The 16,651-nt window shown below is 45.2% G+C and overlaps 1 protein-coding gene across 1 annotated transcript in view; it reads left to right on the top strand.

Annotated features, from left to right (window-relative positions):
- The window catches only part of SMAGP (small cell adhesion glycoprotein), a 24,726-nt gene extending 8,284 nt beyond the window's left edge, over nucleotides 1-16,442 (top strand). The window contains exons 3-4 of the mRNA XM_032284795.1: nucleotides 14,972-15,049; nucleotides 15,680-16,442. Coding sequence (XP_032140686.1) covers nucleotides 14,972-15,049; nucleotides 15,680-15,858 — 257 coding nt within the window. The 3' untranslated portion in view covers nucleotides 15,859-16,442. The remainder of the gene's footprint in view (nucleotides 1-14,971; nucleotides 15,050-15,679) is intronic.
- The last annotated feature ends 209 nt before the right edge of the window (nucleotides 16,443-16,651 follow it).

Consider the following 16,651-nt stretch of genomic DNA (forward strand, 5'->3'; position numbering starts at 1 on the left):
GACAGGGCCTCAATTTCATCTAGACTGTAGTACAGTGGCTCAATCACAGCTCATTGTAGCCTCAACCTTCCTAGGCCCAGGTGATCCTCCCACCTCACCTCCCAAGTAGCTGGGACCACAAGTGCATGCCACCATTCCCAGTTAATTTTGTATTTTTTGTGGAGACAAGGTTTTTCCATGTTGCCCAGGCTAGTCTTGAACTCCTGGGATCAAGCGATTCTCTGGCCTCAGCCTCCCAAATTGCTGGGATTGTAGATGTGAGCCACCTCACCAAGCATGTTCTTTTATTTAAAAGGTAATACATGCCCCTCAGAAAATAGCTTTCTAGACCTTTTCTATGTACAAACATATATATGCATGGGGTTTTTTTAATGTTACTTAAAAATATATAGACAACAAGGGTCTCTCTATGTTCCCCAGGCTGGATTCAAAACTCCTGGCCTCAAGCAATCCTTCCAAAGTGCTGGGATTATGAGCGTGAGCCACTGCACCCTGCCAATTTACTTTTTTTTTTTTTTTTCGTTAAGACTTTTAGATCAAGATACTTTTCTTTCTTTTTTTTTTTTTCTTTTTAACAAAGATGGAGTCATACTACATATACTACCTGGCAATTTGCTTTTTTCACCTAACGATATGTCCTGTCCCAGTAATAGTGTGGATCTACCATATTCTTTTGTTCTTTTAGCAACTGTTTCCAGAATGGATGGCCTGTAACTTATTTCATCATTCCCCTTCAGATAGACATCCTAAGTATGTCTACATTTTTTATTTTAAAATTTGGTTTTAATGAGAATTCTAATAGAACACTTTCCATTTATAAAAATTCAAAATTTAAGGCTAAGAGGGGCTCTGATGCTCAGCTAGTTCAGTTAGCCATTCTGTACTAAGAATCCTCTCTCCAAGATGCCACCTAGCTTTTGTCCAGTTTTGCTCTTCCTTCTGTTGGGGAGACATCTGTCTTCTTCCAGTTTCCGCTGTTCATTCTTTTGTACAGGTCATGCCTTGTCATGTTAGAAGACAGAATTTTAGTTCTAGGCTCCCTTTTTTTCTCTCTGGGCTTTCTCTTGCAAGCTTTCCTTATATGACATGGTTGGCCTGCTCACCTCAAAATGGTGACACCCAGGTTGGGTGCGGTGACTCATGCCTGCAATCCCAGCACTTGAGGCCAGGAGTTTGAGACCAGCCTGGCCAGCATGTTTTAATGGAAACTGTGTTTCCATTAAAAATACAAAATTAACAGGGTGTGGTGGTGCCCGCCTGTACTCCCAGCTACTTGAGAGGCTAAGACAGGAGAAGAACTTGAACCCAAGACGTAGAGGTTACAGTTAGCAGAGACCCTGTCTCAAAAAAAAAAAAAAAGCAATCGTGACACCCAGATGAACTCAGCGTTCTAGGAGTGGTGCAAAGTAGAGCAGTGCTATCCCCTCTGTTATTAGACCATGTTTATATTGCTGGTGCCTAAAATAACAGCAACTTTTAACTTTTTATGATTATAAAAGTAATTATTTATCATTGTGAGCAACTTGGAATATAAAGGAAAGCATATAAAAGAAAACAAAAATCAGGCACACACCTGTAATCCAAGCACTTTGGAAGGCCAAGGTGGCAGGATCCCTTAAAGGCCAGGAGTTCAAGACCAGCCTGGGCAACATAACAAGACTCCATCTCTACAAAAAAACTTTAAAACTTAGCCAGGCAAAATTAGCCGGGAGTTGTGGTGGGCACCTGTAGTCCCAGCTACTTGGGAGGCTGAGACAGGAGAATTGCTTGAACCCAGGAGGCGGAGGTTGCAGTGAGCCGAGATCGGGCTACTGTACTCCAGCCTGATGACAAAGCGAGACTCCATCTAAACAAACAAAAAAATTTAGCCAGGCATGGTGGCACACACCTGTCGTCCCAGCTACTCAGGAGGCTGAGGTGGGAGGATTGCCTGAGCCCAGGAGTTTGAGGTTACAGTGATCTATGATTACATCTCTACATTCCAGCCTGGATGACAGAATAAGACCCTGTCTCTAAGAAAGAAAAGAAGAAAATTAAAATCATTAAGAATTACACAATATCTCCTGCTGCTGTTTTGGAATATATTCTCTGGTGTCAGTGGTTTTTTAGGAAGCCCCTTTAAGTATTTTACATATGATGCTGCTAAGCCATAGCTTCTCCATTCTCTGTGAGTAGTTGACTTCCTGAACCTAAGAGTGAGGAATTTGTTAAATTCTCATCTTGTTCAATTTGGTGCATTTCTTCAGTCATTTGAAATCTGTCTCTGTTTATTGGCTGCCCCTCTAGCTTTGAAGCCTTTAACAAATTTGTCAGGGCCAGGCACAGTGGCTCACACCTATAATCCTGGCACTTTGTGTTGTTGAGGCAGGAGGATCACTTCAGCCCAGGAGTTCAAAACCAACCTGGGCAACACAATGAGACCCCACCTGTACAAAAAATTTAAAAATTGTTGAATCTGCCCTGGATCTGTAGGATCTGCATTTACCCAAAGGGCACCTAGTTCAGCCTGTGTAGAAGGCACCAATAAAACATAACACCAAAAAAAAAAAAAAAAAAAATCTTGCCAAGAATTTTAAGTTCAATATATGTTTTTTGAGATAGGGTCTCACTCTGTCAGCCAGGCTGGCATGCAGTGGTGCAATCCTCTTGAACCCTCCTCAGGGTTCAACTATCAGCTTTTTTTTTTTTTTTTTTTTTTTTTTTTTGGTAGAGACAGGGTCTTCCCATGTTGCCTAGGCTGGCCTTGAACTCCTGGGTTCAAGTAATCCTCCAGCCTTGACCTCCCAGTGTTGGGATTACAGGCATGAGCCACTGCACCCAGCCTTGGACTTTCTTATGCTTGTTTTATGATTTAATAATTTTTATTTTGAATTACATAAAGGCCTTATTTTGGCCCTTGCATGATTTGACATAAAAATATCAGTTCGAAAACGACTAAATTAAACCCCAGTGAAAGAATCTCTGTCTAGACTGGCATCACTTCATTCCTTGACAACCAATTACTGCCTCACTTAGGCCTTATAGCCAGGCTTAGGTTCAAGCGATTCTCCTGCCTTAGCCTCCCGAGTAGCTGGGATTGCAAGTGCCCACCACCATGCCCAGCTAATTTTTGTATTTTTAGTAGAGACAGGTTTCACCATGTTGGCCAGGCTGGTCTTGAACTCTCGACCTCAGGTGATCCACCCAACTCAGCCTCCCAAAGTGCTGGGATTACAGTGAACCACTGTGCCCGGCCTATAAATAATCTTATCTTATGTTTTCTGATGCTATCTACTCATGTAGCACCTTCAGTTCTCCTTAAGCCCCTCCCTATACTCACTCTCAACTGATTATCTTACATCCTATTTTATAATTATTAATTAATTTATTTTTCGAGACACAGGGTCTGTCACCTAGGTTGGAGTGCTATGGCACAATCATAGTTCACTGCAGCCTTCAACTCCTGGCTCAAGCAATTCTTCCACCTCAGCCTCCCAAACTGCTGGAACTACAGGTGTGCGCCACCATGCTCAGCTATTGGTTGTTTTTTTTTAATTTTTGGGTTTTTTTTGTAGAGATGGAGGTCTCACTAATGTTCTCAGGCTGATCTCAAACTCCTGACCTCAAGAGATCCTCCCACATCAGCCTCCCAAAGTGCTGGGATTGTAGGTACAAACCACTGGGCCCAGTTAAGATCTTATTTTAGGCTGGGTGGGCTGGGCATGGTGGCTCACACCAGTAATCCCAGCACTTTGGGAGGCCAAGAAGGACAGATCACCTGGGGTCAGGAGTTCGAGACCGCCAACATGGTGAATCCCCGTCTGTACTAAAAATACAAAAATTAGTCAGGTGTGGTGGCAGGCACCTGTTATGCCAGCTACTTGGGAGGCTAAGGCAAGATAATCATTTGAACCCGGGAGGGGGATGTTACAGTGACCCGAGATGGTACCACTGTATTCCAGCCTGGGTGACAGAGCAAGACTCCATCTCAAATAAAAAAATCTTAAGTTTAGAGACAGGGTCTCATGATGTTGTCCAGGCTGGTCTTGAACTCCTGGCCTCAAGTGATCCTCCCACCTCGGCCTCTCAAAGTGCTGGGATTATAGGCACAAGCCACTGGGCCCAGTTAAGATCCTATTTTCTTGAGCAAATTAAAGTTCTCAGAAGAGAACTGCCAAAGACTCCCATCCCCCACCATGGACCTCCTGCCTGCATTTGTACCCGTATACTCTGGCTTTTCCTGCTAATGGCACCGTCTCTGCTGCTGTCTGCAGCCAGCCCCTCTGTGCTCTAGATCTCGTTCCTTCAAGGACTTTTGTGCCTCATCAGTTGTTTCTCTCACCTGAGTCATTCTTACCTGTATGCAAACATGCTGACGTGTCTCCCATCCGAAAGACGAATTTGAACTCCCTTTCCCATCCCGTCACAGCCTCATTTCTCTGCTCACCTTTACAGAGCAATTTTGTGTAAGCGTTTATTTATATTCTGCCTCCAGCTCCTCTCCTTCCATTTCTTTCTTGAACCCACCCTAAATTACAGGTTTGTGTTCAGCACTTCACCAAAACTTCTCTTGTAAAGGTCATTTGTGATCTCTGCATGGGGAAAGCTGTTTAGCTGCTACTCCCTAGTCTCCTTGGGCTCAGTCTTGGGTCCTCTTTATCTGCACTTACTCCTGGGTGATCTCCCTCAGTCTATGGTCTTAAGTATCTAATGACTTTTCAACCTCATGTGTGTGTATATGTGTATATATATATACACACACACACACATACATATATATAATATACATATGTATATATATTTTTTTAAATAGAGATGAAGTCTCACTATGTTGCCCACGCTGCTCTTGAACTTCTGAGGTCAAGTGGTCCTCCGGCCTCGGCCTCCCAAAGTGCTAAGATTACAGGTGTGAACCACTGCACCCGGCCCCAAAATTCTAGTCTTGACATTTGAACTTTGATATCTAGTAAGCAATCATGTTTCTTCCAAATGTGTTCCTCCTGCAGGCTTCCCCCTCACATAACTCCATGCCCTCATCCTTGACTCCACCCCAGGTCCAATCTTGTCAGTCTTTGCTTCAGATTATATTCAGAGTCCCACCACTTTCTCACTGAGCTGCTGCAAAGGCAATCAATGCTGTCATGCAAATTAGAAAAAGGGCCCGGATGCAGCTGATGCCTGTAATCCCAGCACTTTGGGAGGCTGAGGAGGGACAGATCATGAGGTCAGGAGTTCACAAAACCAGCCTGGCCAACATGGTAAACCCCATCTCTACTAAAAATACAAAACTAGCCAAGTGTGGTGGTGTGTGCCTGTAATCTCAGCTACTCAGGAAGCTGAGGCAGGAATATCACTTGAACCCAGGAGGCAGAGGCTGCAATAAGCTGAGATCACACCACTGTACTACAGCCTGGACAACAGAGCAAGACCTTGTCTCAAAAAAAAAAAGAAAAGAAAAAGAAAAAGACACCCCCTTTGGTAGATGCAACTGTGCACTTGTGTGGGGTACCCCCTGCTTCTACATGTATCCCACCTTCCCACAGCCTATTGTCCACACTGCAGTCAGAGGGATCCTTTCAAATCAATCCCTGTTCAATCATGCATTGCTGTTGGAAGCTCTGCTAGGCTAGAAGGGCCAAAATGGCCCCCCTCACATGTCTGGCAGTTGGTGCCAGCTATCAGCTGAGCTTGGGGTGCTTGCTTTTCCTCCGTAACGCCTCTCATCCTCCACCAGGCAACTTTGGGCTTCCTGTCCACATGGTGGTCTTAGGGTTTCACAAGTGTGGTCTTTGGAAATCAAGCCCCACCCTAGATCTCCTGAATCAGAATCTGCATTTTAACGAGATCTGTAGGAGATTGTTATGCACAACAAAATTTGAGAAACATTGCTTTTTTTTTTTTTTTTTAGACGGACCCAGGCTGGAGTGCAATGATGCGATCTCAGCTCACTGCAACCCCTGTCTCCTGGGTTCAAGTGATTCTTCTGCCTCAGCCTCCCAAGTAGCTGGTATTACAGGCATGTGCTACCACGCGTGGCTAATTTTTCTGTATTTTTAGTAGAGACGGGGTTTCACCATGTTGGCCAGGCTGGTCTCGAACTCCTGACCTCAGGTGATCCACCTGCCTTGGCCTCCCAAAGTGCTGGGATTACAGGTGTGAGCTACCACGCCTGGCCTGAAACATTGCTTTAAAATACAAACCTGGGCCAGGCAGGGTGGTACACGCCTGTAATCCCAACACTTTGGGAGGCCAAGGCAGAAGGATCATTTGAGCCCAGGTGTTTTGAGACCAGCCTGGGCAACATAGGAAGACCCCATCTCTACAAAAAATAACAAAATTAGCCAGCCATGTTAGTGCACGCTTGTAGTCCCGGCTACTCCAGAGGCTGAGGAAGAACTGCTTGAACCCAGGAGGCAGAGGTTTCAGTGAGCCGAGATTGCGTCATGCTGAGATTGCATCACTGTACTCCAGCCTGGGCAACAAGAGAAAAACTCCATCTTAAAAAACAAAACAAAACAAAAACTGCAACTCTCACCCATTTCCCAGCTTTCCATCCCCTTTTCTGCTTATTTTTCTACATAGTGCTAGTTAACACCTAAGATAGCATATCTTTTACTTATTTATTTATTGTCTGTCTTTAATTGTATAAAGAGAGGTTTTTTTTAATTGTGATAAAATTATGCATAGCATAAAATTGACCATTTTAACCATTTTCAAGTGTACAGTCCAGCAGTATTAAGTACATTCGCGTTGTTATACCTTCACCAACACCACTATGCATCTCCAGAACTTTTTCATCCTCCCAAACTAAAACTCTGTACCCATTAAACATTAACTCTCCATTTTCCCCTTCTCCAGCCCCTTACAACCTCCATAGTGCTTTCTGTCTCTATGAATTTGATTGCTCTAAGCACCTCATATAAGTAGAATCATACAATGTTTGTCATTTTTTTTATTTTTATTTTTGAGACAGTCTTACTCTGTTGCCTGGGCTTGCTCTCAGTAGTCCCATTCTGTTACTAATGCTTGCTGTTTCAAGTTCAGAGCCCCCCAAACAGGCCGTAATATTGTGTTCTAGAACTTTGCTGGGGAATCACATCAAGCTCACCATTTTTTTTTCTTTTTGAGGGAGGACCGAGTCTCGCTCTGTTGCCCAGGCTGGAGCGCAGTGGCGTAATCTCAGCTCACTGCAACCTCCACCTCCCAGGTTCAAACAATTCTCCTGCCTCAGCCTCCCAAGTAGCTGGGATTGCAGGTGCCCGCCACCATGCCCAGCTAATTTTTGTATTTTTAGTAGAGACAGGTTTCACCATGTTGGCCAGGCTGTTCTCGAACTCCTGAGTTCATGATCCGCCCCCCTCGGCATCCCAAAGTGCTGGGATTACAGGTGTGAGCCACCGGCAGCTCACCATTTCTTTACACAGTCCACCTTCCTTCCGTGTCCCTTCAGGTTCCCAACGCTTTCTCTTTCTCAGAGGCTCCTATGTCACCAACAGAAATCCCATTTACAAGTTCTTGCAGTGCCCTTGGCTGTCATCCGGTCCCTTTTAGATTAGCCTGGTACTTGCTGGGTTTCATTGCTTCACCTGAGCTCACTTACTCTATGTCCCCTAAGGCTCTACTGCTCCTTAGTGCAAAAAAAAAAAAAAAAAAAAAAAAAAAAAAAAATGATTCTCTTTGATAGGAGACAGAGGTGAAAAGGCCTGAGGGAATTCTTTCTCTGTTTCCTCCAACCTGACCCTTTCAGGCCCAAACAACAAGCCTAGCTTTTTCTTTGTTCTTGTTCCAAATATAATGCTTTTTAAATTGTCCTTCAAATGTGTTTGTCTCCTGAGTTACATAGAGCTTCCTGACATTATTCTTGTCTCTGATAGCCTCTAATATATGCCTTTCTGCTGTAAAATTTTATGTGCTTTTTTTTTTTTTTTTTTTTTTTTTGGAGACAGAGTCTTGCTCTGTCACCAGGCACCAGGCTCGAGTGGAGTGGCGCAATCTTGGCTCACTGCAACCTCCACCTCCCAGGTTCAAGCAATTCTCCTGCCTCAACCTCCCGAGTAGCTGGGACTACAGACGTGCGCCACCACACCCAGCTAATTTTTATATTTTAGTACAGACGAGGTTTTACTATGTTGGCCAGGATGGTCTTGATCTCTTGACCTTGTGATCCCCCCGCCACGGCCTCCCAAAGTGCTGGGATTACAGGCGTGAGCCACTGTGCCCGGCTTTATGTGCATTTTTTAAAAGACTCACATTCTGAAATCGCATTACTGAAAATAAGAGGGCTCACAAGAAAAAGAAAAAAAAAAAAAAAAAAAAAAACAGGGTTTAGAGCAGACCACTCGAAACTTATGGAACTTTGTAACCAGAGCCCTCACAAATACAAAAGCAGCCCCAATAAAAATGTTGGCGGATTAGATCTCCACTAGCATTAACCTTAAATGAACCTTAAGTCCTAGTCATTCCTTTGCAGCCTATACACTGAGGTATGTGTTTTCTTTTTTTTTTGGAGACGGAGTCTCGCTCTGTCACCCAGGCTGGAGTGCAATGGCATCATCTTGGCTTACTGCAACCTCTGTCTCCTCAGTTCAAGTGATTCTCCTGCCTCCAAGTGATTCTCCTGCCTCAGCCTCCCAAGCAGCTGGAATTACAAGCACCCACCACCACGTGGAACTAATATTTGTATTTTTTTAGTAGAGATGGGGTTTCACCGTGTTGGCCAGGCTGGTCTCAGACTCCTGACCTCAGGCGATTTGCCCACCTTGGCCTCCCAAAGTGCCAGGATAACAAGTGTGAGCCACTGCACCCAGCCCAGATTTTTATTTTTGATGAAATGGTATCTATTAGAAAAGAAGGCTCTCTGGAATCTACATCTACAAAAAGGAAACATGGTGGGTCATGCCTATAATCGCAGCTCTTTGGGAGGCCGAGGCAGGTGGATCACCTGAGGTCAGGAGTCCAAGACCAGCCTGGCCAACATGGCAAAACTGTCTCTACTAAAAAATACAAAATTAGCCGGGCGTGGTGGCATGCACCTATAATCCCAGCTACTTGGGAGGCTGAGTAACGAGAATAGGTAGAACCTTGGAGGCGGAGGTTGAAGTGAGCCGAGATCATACCACTGCACGCCAGCCTGGGTAAAAGAGAGAGAGACTCTAGATCAAAAAAAAAAAAAATCTGATGTAGGGTCTGCCTTCTTGACACTTTTTAAATATTGAGGTAAATTTATTTGCACCTTTCTTCATCTGCACTTTCTGCTTTACCAGATGGCTTCATATTAATGGAAACCAACCAGTAGCTGCATCCCAGCAAGGCATTCTGTTGAATTTTTTTCTAAAGTTCTTCCTATATTGCTAAAATGTTCTCTAGCTGTGAGAAAGCTTGCTTCTGATCATGTTAAACACTAAAGCTAAAGAGGGTGGGGAGTCCTATGAACCACTTTTGGTTTTAGGGGCTGCTCAATTTTTAAAAATTAAAAAATGAATAACTGAAAATAAACTAAAAATAAAGAAGTTGCATATAAACCAACATGACTTCTGCATTACACTGACATCATTCCCCTAAGTTATCTGTCACTGTTGAGCTCGTTCATGTTAAAAGAGCACTTTGTAGCATAACTGTCTGTATTTAATTGTGATCATCTGGCTTCTTCCCACCTTTATCCTTTTTTTTTTTTTTTTTTTTTTTTTTGAGACAGGGTCTCACTCTGTCACCCAGGCTGGAGTGCAGTGGCACAGTCACAGCTCACTGCAGCCTGGACCTCCGGGGCTCAAATGATTCCCTCACCTCAGTCTCCCAAGTAGCTGGGACTATAGGTGTGTGCCTCCATGCCTGGCTAACTTTTTTTTTTTAGAGATGGGAGTCTGGCTATGTTGCCCATGCTGGTCTCCAACTCCTGGGCTCAGGCGATCCACTTGCCTTGGCCTTCCAAGGTGCTGGGATTATAGGGGTGAGCCATTGCACCCGGCTTCCTTCATATATTCTTTAAAAAAAAAATAAATAGAGATGGTGTCTCACTATATTGTACAGGTTAGTCTCAAACTCCTGGCCTCAAGCAGTCCTCCTGCCTCTGCCTCCCAAAGGGTTGGGATTACAGGCATGAGCCACCACACTCAGCCTAATGTACAAAGTAAATTATTGTTGATAATTGAACAGAAATTACTTATCTTCAAGCTTCTGACATACATTAATGTTCTCAATGCTTTGTACATCCTAAATTCTCAAATGTTTAAAGAAAACAAAACTAGGAACAACTGTATAGAACTCTGGATCAAGGGTAGAAAGATGGAGTGCAGCCCTGGGAGATTTTGGGGAGGATGGTGAGAGGTGCGAAGTCATGCATGGTGAGAAGTGTGAAGTCATGACCAGGTAGATAAACTTCAGGGCTTCTCTTTAATGGGAGTCACAGTATTGTATAACCTAATCTCAGAAGTTACATGCCATCATTTTTGCCATAGTCTATTAAATGCAAGTCACTGGATGACCAGGCATGGTGGCTCACACCTGTAATCCCAGCACTTTGGGAGGCTGAGGCGGGCAGATCATGAGGTCAAGAGATAGAGACCATCCTGGCCAACATGGTGAAACCCTGTCTCTACTAAAAATACAAAAATTAGCTGGGCATGGTGGCACGTGCCTGTAGTCCCAGCTACTCAGGAGGCCAAGGCAGGAGAATCACTTGAACCTGGAAGGCTGAGGTTGCAGTGAGCCAAGATCGTGCCACTGCACTACCGCCTGGGTGATAGAGCAAGACTCCATCTCGAAAAAAGTAAGTCACTGGGTTCAACCTGTATACAAGAGGAGAGGCATGCACAAGGGTGTCGATACCAGGAGGCAGAAATCATTGTGAGCCATCTTAGAAGCTGTACACCACACTCCCATTTCACAGATCAAAAAACTGAGGTTACCACCAGGCGTGGTTGCACACGCCTGTAATTCCAGCATTTTGGGAGGCCAAGGCAGGAAGATTGCTTGAGGCCAAGAGGTCAAGGCTGCAGTGGGCCAAGATTGTACCATTGAACTCCAGTCTGGACAACATAGTGAGATCCTTGTCTCTACCAAAAAAAAAAAGGAACAGGTTCAGAGAGGTTTAGTAACTTCCTCAAGGTCACCTAGTCATATGCTTAGGCAGGATTCAAACCCGGAGCAACTCTCCCTTTTATTTGTTTTTTTGAGACAGGGTCTCACTGTCTGGAATGCAGTAGCGCAGTGCTGGCTCATTGTAGCCTCAACCCCCTGGGCTCACACAGTCTTCCCACCTCAGCCTCATGAGTATCTGGGACTACAGGCACATACTACCACACCTGGCTAATGCATATATATAAATATATATATATATTTTGTAGACAGAGACTTGCTGTGTTGCCCAGGCTGGTCTCAAACTCCTGGCCTCAAGGAACCCTCCCACCTTGGTCTCCCAAAGTGCTAGGATTACAGGCATGAACCACTGTGCCTAGCCAGCTTTTCCTTTTAATTGCTAAGCATATGAACAAAGTCACCTTAAATAATATTTAAGTAGTAGCTACTATATGTTGTTTACATGTTCTCTCATTTAATCTTCACAGTAGACCTTCAGTGTTGGTTAATGTAGTTCCTATGGGTAACAGATGAGAATGGATGAATAAATCAAAATGTATAGGCCAGGTACAGTGGCTCACACCTGTAATCCCAGCAGTTTGGGAGGCCAAGGCTGGTGGATCACTTGAGGCCAAGAGTTCAAGACCAGCCTGGCCAACATGGTCAAACCCCATCTCTACTAAAAATACAAAAATTAACTGCACATGGTGGCACACACTTGTAATCCCAGCTACTCAGGAGGCTGAAGCAGGAGAATCACTCGAGCCCAGGAGGCATTGGTTGTAGTGAGCCAAGATCACACCACAGCACTCCATCCTGGGCAATGGAGCGAGAGACTCCATCTAAAACACATTATGTATAGCTGTTTCAGACAAACTCTAAAATCATTTTTCCTCGGTTCTCACAACACAACAGTCAACATAGAAGACTTCTGTGACCCCTAAATATTTGAGAATTTCTCTGCACCAGCAAGCAATCAGTTCCGCAGCAGACACCAAATGGGCGTCTTCCCATTCAATTCCGACACTATCTGGAGATAGTGACAAACACTGAGGGCTGAGGGCTGGGTCCCCAAGGCTGCGCCTCCCTTCAGACACTAGTCACAAGTCTCAGCCTCCAAATTTTGTGACCAACCAGTTTCAAGTTGGAGTTCCCAGCCTTGCTAACGCCAGCTTTGGGGTTCAATTGATTTGCTGGAGTGGCTCACAGAACTCAGGGAAACAATGTGTTTACTGATTTTTTATAAAGGATATTACATTGGATACAAATGAGGACATGTCTAGGGTGAGTATGGGGAAGGAGGCGGAGCTTCCATGCCCTCCCTGGGTGCACCATCCTTCAGGAACCTCTGCATGTTCCACTAGTTGTTTTTTGGGGTTTGTTTTTGTTTTTAGATGGGATCTCATTCTGTCACCCAGGTTGGGGTTCAGTGGCACAATCTTGGCTCATGACCTCCCGCTCCTGGGTTCAAGCAATTCTCATTCCTCAGCCTCCCAAGTAGCTGGGATTACAGGTGCACACCACCACACCTGGCTAATTGTTTTTCTTTTTTTGGTGTTTTTGGTAGAGACAGGGTTTTGCCATGTTTCCCAGGCCGGTCTCAAATTCCTGGGCTCAGGAAATCCACCCACCTCAGCCTCCCAAAGTGCTCGGATTACAGGTATGAGCCACCCTGCCCAGCCATGCTGAAGCTTTCTGAGCCCAGTCCTCTTGGATTTTTTTTTTTTTTTTTTTTTTTTTTGGAGATGGAGTCTTGCTCTGTCACCCAGTCCAGAGCGCAGTGGTGCAATCTTGGCTCACTGCAATCTCCACCTCCCAGGCTCAAGCAATTCTCCTGCCTCAGCCTCCTGAGGAGCAGGGATTATCGGTGCCCGCCACCCTACCTGGCTAATTTTTGTCCTTTTAGTAGAGATGGGGTTTCACCGTCTTGGCCTCAAACTCCTGATCCATCCACCTCAGCCTCCCAAAGTGCTGAGACTACAGGCGTGAGCCACTGTGCCCAGCCGTCCTCTTAACTTTTTAATGGAAGCTTCATGATGTCAGCATTCCTTTCCCAATTTCTCCCTCTGGAATGAGGATCTTATGACCCACCATTGGAAAGGCAGGGGAAGATTAGAGTCCTGCCTTGGGGCAAGTGAAGGGAGGGCAGGAGAAGGCTGGAGAGATTCTGTTTCCTGAGGTCCACTCCTGTGTTCTGATACACCCACATCATAACACAAGACTGACAGGGTCTGTGGGAATTATGAGCCAGGAACTGTGGATAAAAACCTGGAGAGAGAGAGAGAGAGAGAGAGAGAGAGAGAGAGAGAGAGTGAGTGTGTGTGTGTGTGTGTGTGTGTGTGTGTGTGTGTATAAAACACCACAATAACCATTTGCCCAAGACCACAGAGTGGCTGAAGGTACCACCATTCCTAGACAAAGAGTGGGGATCAGTGGAGAAAGGTTTGGCCTGGCCCTGGGAGGGGGAAGCACCCTGGACAGCCTGCCTCTGCTTTCTCTATTGTGGGACCAGGATGGTTCATCAGGGTCCCCTGGGCCCATGCGGAGAGACCCCTCAACACTCTTGGCGCCTCTTAGCACGGCCCACCAGACCACTGCCGATGCCCTCATTTCACTTGCTCAGGATGGAAATCTGAATGTGTCAGGCACTGGACAGGAGTCATGCTCACTCTGCTCCAGCCATGCTGGCCTTTCAGTCCATCTCACAGCTTCGACCCAGGCTCTTCTCTGCCTAGAATCTGCCGCATCCCTGTTACCCAGTAAACTCCTATCCCTGCTTTAGCTCCCAGCTCAGATATTCCTCCCTGGGGAGGTCACTCCTGGCTGGAAGACTAGAATAAGGCCCCTTGGCCAGCCACACGCTTTCCTAAGTGCACTGACGGCAGCTCCTTACTGTGCAAGCTGTGGGGTGCAGTGGAGGGCGAGCCCAGGAAGCTGGCCCATGTCTGTTTTGCTCGACGTTCCATCTAGCACAGGGCCTAGCAAAGAGGAGACAGTGGGTGAGTGTTGCTATTTATGGGATGCCAGTCAGGTCCGGGTGCCTCCTGTGGGTGATGCCAGGGTCAGCCAGCCGCTTTTCCCCAGGAGACCTCTATCCTGCAGTAACCGCTACATTAAAATGCTAATAGGAAAGAACGGAAGGGCTTCCTGACCTCCTGTGTAAACACTTAAAAGGGACTTCTGGAGAGCACTCATTTTGTCCTGTTCTGTCCCTGGGTATGACTTTAGGGTGGGACTTTCACGTTCTGAAGGAAAAATAAACCCATAGCAGGAGAGGGTACAGGATCTATTTTAGGGTAAGGGAGAGGCCTGTTTCAGAACCTTTCAAATTGCAGGGCCTATCCTGAAAGAGTAGAAAAAGGTTTTTAATAGGAGAGGAGCATGATTTCATTATGTTAAAATAATGTTTACAAAGAGCTTGTAAGAATGCTCCAAGAAAATGCACATGCTATATAATCTAAATATATGTACATGCTATATAATCTATATGTACATGTACATCTCATTTGATCTCACTTATGTAGAAATATGCCTTCCTAATAATGGCTTATTCAATGTCACAACAACTCTTTAAAGTAGGTCGTTACCTCCATTTTGCAGATAGAGGTTAGGTAATTTTCCCAAGGTCACACAGCTAGTAAAGGACAGAGTTCATATGTGAAACCCAGTCAGGCAGGCTCTATACCCCCTGCTCTTAACCACTATATTATTCAGGGAGAAATCCAGCCACATCTTGTCTTTGGATGGTGGTTTATTTTCTCCTCCATTCTCCAGGATTTTCTATTTGGATTTACTATAGGAGTTAAATGATAAACTTATGAATAGAGAAGGTGGGGTGGTGAAATTTGAAGGCCAAACATAACGCTTTCAAACAAAAGAATTCTCTCCATTTCCTTTTCCGCTTTTCTAAATTTTCCAGAACTGGTGATCACCCCAATTTTACGGCCCACTGAAGCCCTGTCCCCAGAAGATGGAGCCAGCACAGCACTCATTGCAGGTAATAGACTCTGAGCCAACTCCAAGGGACCTTGTGGATCAAGGGCATCTCTCACCAGAGAGAGCCTGACCAAATCCATTAATGGGCTCACTCAGGCTTGTAAGTTATCTAAAACACACACACACACACACAGCTATAAAAGACTGAGAGGGTTCTGTCAGAGGCACTACCAGTAAATGATAGGTTGGGAGGTGGCCACAAATAGATATGCATACGGACATTACACTCGAGTATGTGGGTAGGGACGAGGATATACGTGGTTGGTTGAGTTGGTGAGGAAAGAGGGGGAGGATCAGAGAAACCACTTCCTGTTTAGGATAAGCTATTTCCTGTTTCCTGCTTCCCGTTTCTATCATAAGAATCAGGAACTGGTTTGGGAGGGAGTTCAGTTTTGTCAGAAATCAAAAGCATATGTCCTTAGCTTAAGCACCAAGAGACTCCAGCTGTTATGTGCCATGGAAATCAGGGTTGGTGGGAGAACATGGGTTTGGATGGAAGTGGACACTAGTTAACAAAAACAAGACGATCTTTATGAAAACGGTGAGGAAATCATCTAAACAGTTGGCTCCAGGAATTACTGAGACATCCTCAATCCTGAAACATCTCTACATTTTCCCTCTCCTTTCCAAGTTGTTATCACCGTGGTCTTCCTCATCCTGCTCTCGGTCGTGATCTTGATCTTCTTTTACCTGTACAAGAACAAAGGCAGCTACGTCACCTATGAACCTACAGAAGGCGAGCCCAGTGCCGTTGTCCAGATGGAAAGTGACTTGGTTAAGAGCAGAGAGAAGGAGGAATATTTCATCTAATGACTCCCAGGCCCCAAGGAGCTTATTCCTGGCTCCAGCACTAACTCATTGACTGCTTATTATAAGAAAGTTTTCTCTGAAGCCAGGGAGAAGCATTGATTGATGTGGGCAAATCCAAGCTCCAGCCAGGTCGCAGTCCCAAATGCTGACATCACTGACTCCAGGGACCAGGGATGTGGAGAAAGCTGCTTCTGGTGTCTTTAACCTGGCCCTCTTATTAGAGCTGGCAGTTTGCAGCTGGCCAACAAGGTGGGACTATACCAGGGGACATCTGAATATGTGCCCAGTCATCTTTTTTCACAGGTTGGAGAAAAGAGAGAGTTAAGATGAACAGCTGCTCCACTCTGTCCCCTACCTGGTCACCCGATAGCCCCAGTAGAGATGCTCTCCATACAAGTTCTTCCCAGAGGCTGGATACCACAGCAAAAGGCCAGGCCAGGAGGGGTAGGAAGCTATGGAGATCTTACCTCCTGATAAATGTGCTACATACCCTCACCTGAGCCCCTCCTTTCTACGTTCCCCAGCAACCTCATGCCTATGTGATTTTTATCCAAATTAAAATTTTCATTGCTACAGAAATGAGATTCTCATGTGCAAGAATACCTTTAGATTTTGACTTATAACATTTTTGACATTTTATTTTCCCTATTTAACTCCTTTGCATATGTTCTCTCCCAAACAATAAGAACCCTAGGGAAGTTCTAGAAGTTTTCAGATCTCAGGGGTTTGAGAAAAAGATGGTACAGGGAAGCTTGTCCCAGAGGAACGTCATTAGAAATGTACCCTGGGAAAT

Source organism: Sapajus apella, unplaced genomic scaffold, assembly GCF_009761245.1.
Source record: "Sapajus apella isolate SASKATOON/1434 unplaced genomic scaffold, GSC_monkey_1.0 scaffold2, whole genome shotgun sequence".
NCBI lineage: Eukaryota > Metazoa > Chordata > Mammalia > Primates > Cebidae > Sapajus > Sapajus apella.